This window comes from Thermobia domestica, chromosome 15, assembly GCF_964235325.1.
Source record: "Thermobia domestica chromosome 15, izTheDome1.hap1.1, whole genome shotgun sequence".
In the NCBI taxonomy this organism is placed as follows: domain Eukaryota; kingdom Metazoa; phylum Arthropoda; class Insecta; order Zygentoma; family Lepismatidae; genus Thermobia; species Thermobia domestica.
Genome location: NC_137468.1, coordinates 119,904,817 through 119,906,266, shown reverse-complemented (window position 1 = coordinate 119,906,266; position 1,450 = coordinate 119,904,817). Strand labels below are relative to the sequence as shown.

General features: G+C 38.3%; 1 protein-coding gene across 1 annotated transcript; it reads left to right on the top strand.

Annotated features, from left to right (window-relative positions):
* Positions 1–1,146, top strand: LOC145671601 (uncharacterized). The gene is made up of 2 exons (XM_081740793.1): positions 1–360; positions 634–1,146. Exons 1-2 carry the CDS (start codon positions 1–3, stop codon positions 1,144–1,146), a joined length of 873 nt encoding a protein of 290 aa, XP_081596919.1.
* Positions 1,147–1,450: the final 304 nt, after the last annotated feature.

The following is a 1,450-nucleotide window of genomic DNA, read 5'->3' as shown; positions in this document are numbered from 1 at the left end:
ATGGCAGCTACATGTGCTTCTCATCAGTGTCAAGTTAGGAAACATCCAAAAGGAAAACCATTGAAGATCGAGGAAAAACTAATTGTTTTAAACGTGTTCAATAAACTGCTGGAAAACAACCCTACTGTGTTAGTAAATGACATAGTGAGATTAACGGCAGTATATACTGATGTCTCTGAGTCGAGTGTTGTGAACGTATGTAAAGAGTTCAAAGAAACGGAGTTGTTGAAAACACCGGGTAAAAAGGGAAACAGACAGAAAACAGAATTAGTAAAGGCGGATGACTTTGTGAAATGTGCTAGTTGGAGCAAAGTGCATGATTTCTTTCTAAGAAATGAACCACCTACACTAATCAAAATTGTGAGTTCTGTGACCCTATGTTACCTACTTTCAAACGAACTACGTTCTACACATTGTTGTTGGATATTGGTTTTCAGTTTCTCAAGAGAAATAAAGTGAATGCTATTTTAGATAGGGAATACATTGCATTATGGCGGCGACGATATTTGAGAAATATTCGTAAACACAGAGCGGAAAATAGAACCGTATATTATTTAGACGAAACCTGGGTGAACGAAGATCACACTACATCCAGTGTATGGGTAGACACAACTGTATGTTCTAAAAAACCAGGCGTTTTTGTCTGGAAAATCAACTGGCCTAAAAAATCCTACGGGCAAGGAAAAAAGACTAATAGTTGTTCATATAAGTTTAGGTATTGATAGTGGATTTGTAGATGGTGGTGTTCATACCTTTGAATCTAAGCGCGATAGTGATTACCATGATGACTTGAATGGTGACGCTTTTCGTGAATGGTTTGAAACAATATTGCCTAATCTTCATCCCGGGTGTGTTATTGTAATGGATAATGCTTCATACCTTAGCGTAAGGCTCGAACGGCGTCCAAACTCCTCATGGCGAAAACAAGAAATAATTAAGTGGTTAACAGCAAAGAAAGTGCCTTTCTCAGAGTCCAATCTTAAAGGGGAACTACTGAATAAAGCGCAAAACATTGCTCTCAACAACGAAAACCTATATGTAATAGACAGCATCGCAAAACAGACTGAGAGAATGATTGAGAGACTGCCCACTTACCGCAGCAATTTGAATCCGATAGAAACTGTGTGGGCGTTTGTTAAGGGTTAAGTAGCCAGAAACAATTACCACGTTTAAGTTACGTGACGTTCGGCTGCTGGTTGAAACTGCCTTGACTCAAGTGACACCAGATATATGGAAAAACAATATTCGTCATGTGCTGAAGGAAGAAGAGAAAATGTGGAATCTGAACGGATTTCTGACACCTTGGTGAATCGCCTTGTAATTAAGATAACAAACGAATTTGATGAAGAGCTGCAAGCTACTGCGTTCAGCTATTCAGAAGAAACCCCAGATTAACGTGAGTAGCCAATTCATAATTATTTTATCTTTTATTTCTGTAAGTTGATAATAA

Bases quoted from the DNA above. Each gene is read 5' to 3' on its own strand.
- LOC145671601 (XM_081740793.1), top strand. From the start codon at position 1: ATGGCAGCTACATGTGCTTCTCATCAGTGTCAAGTTAGGAAACATCCA. The intron at 361-633 runs GTGAGTTCTGTG...CTAAAAAACCAG, and splicing joins CACCTACACTAATCAAAATT to GCGTTTTTGTCTGGAAAATC.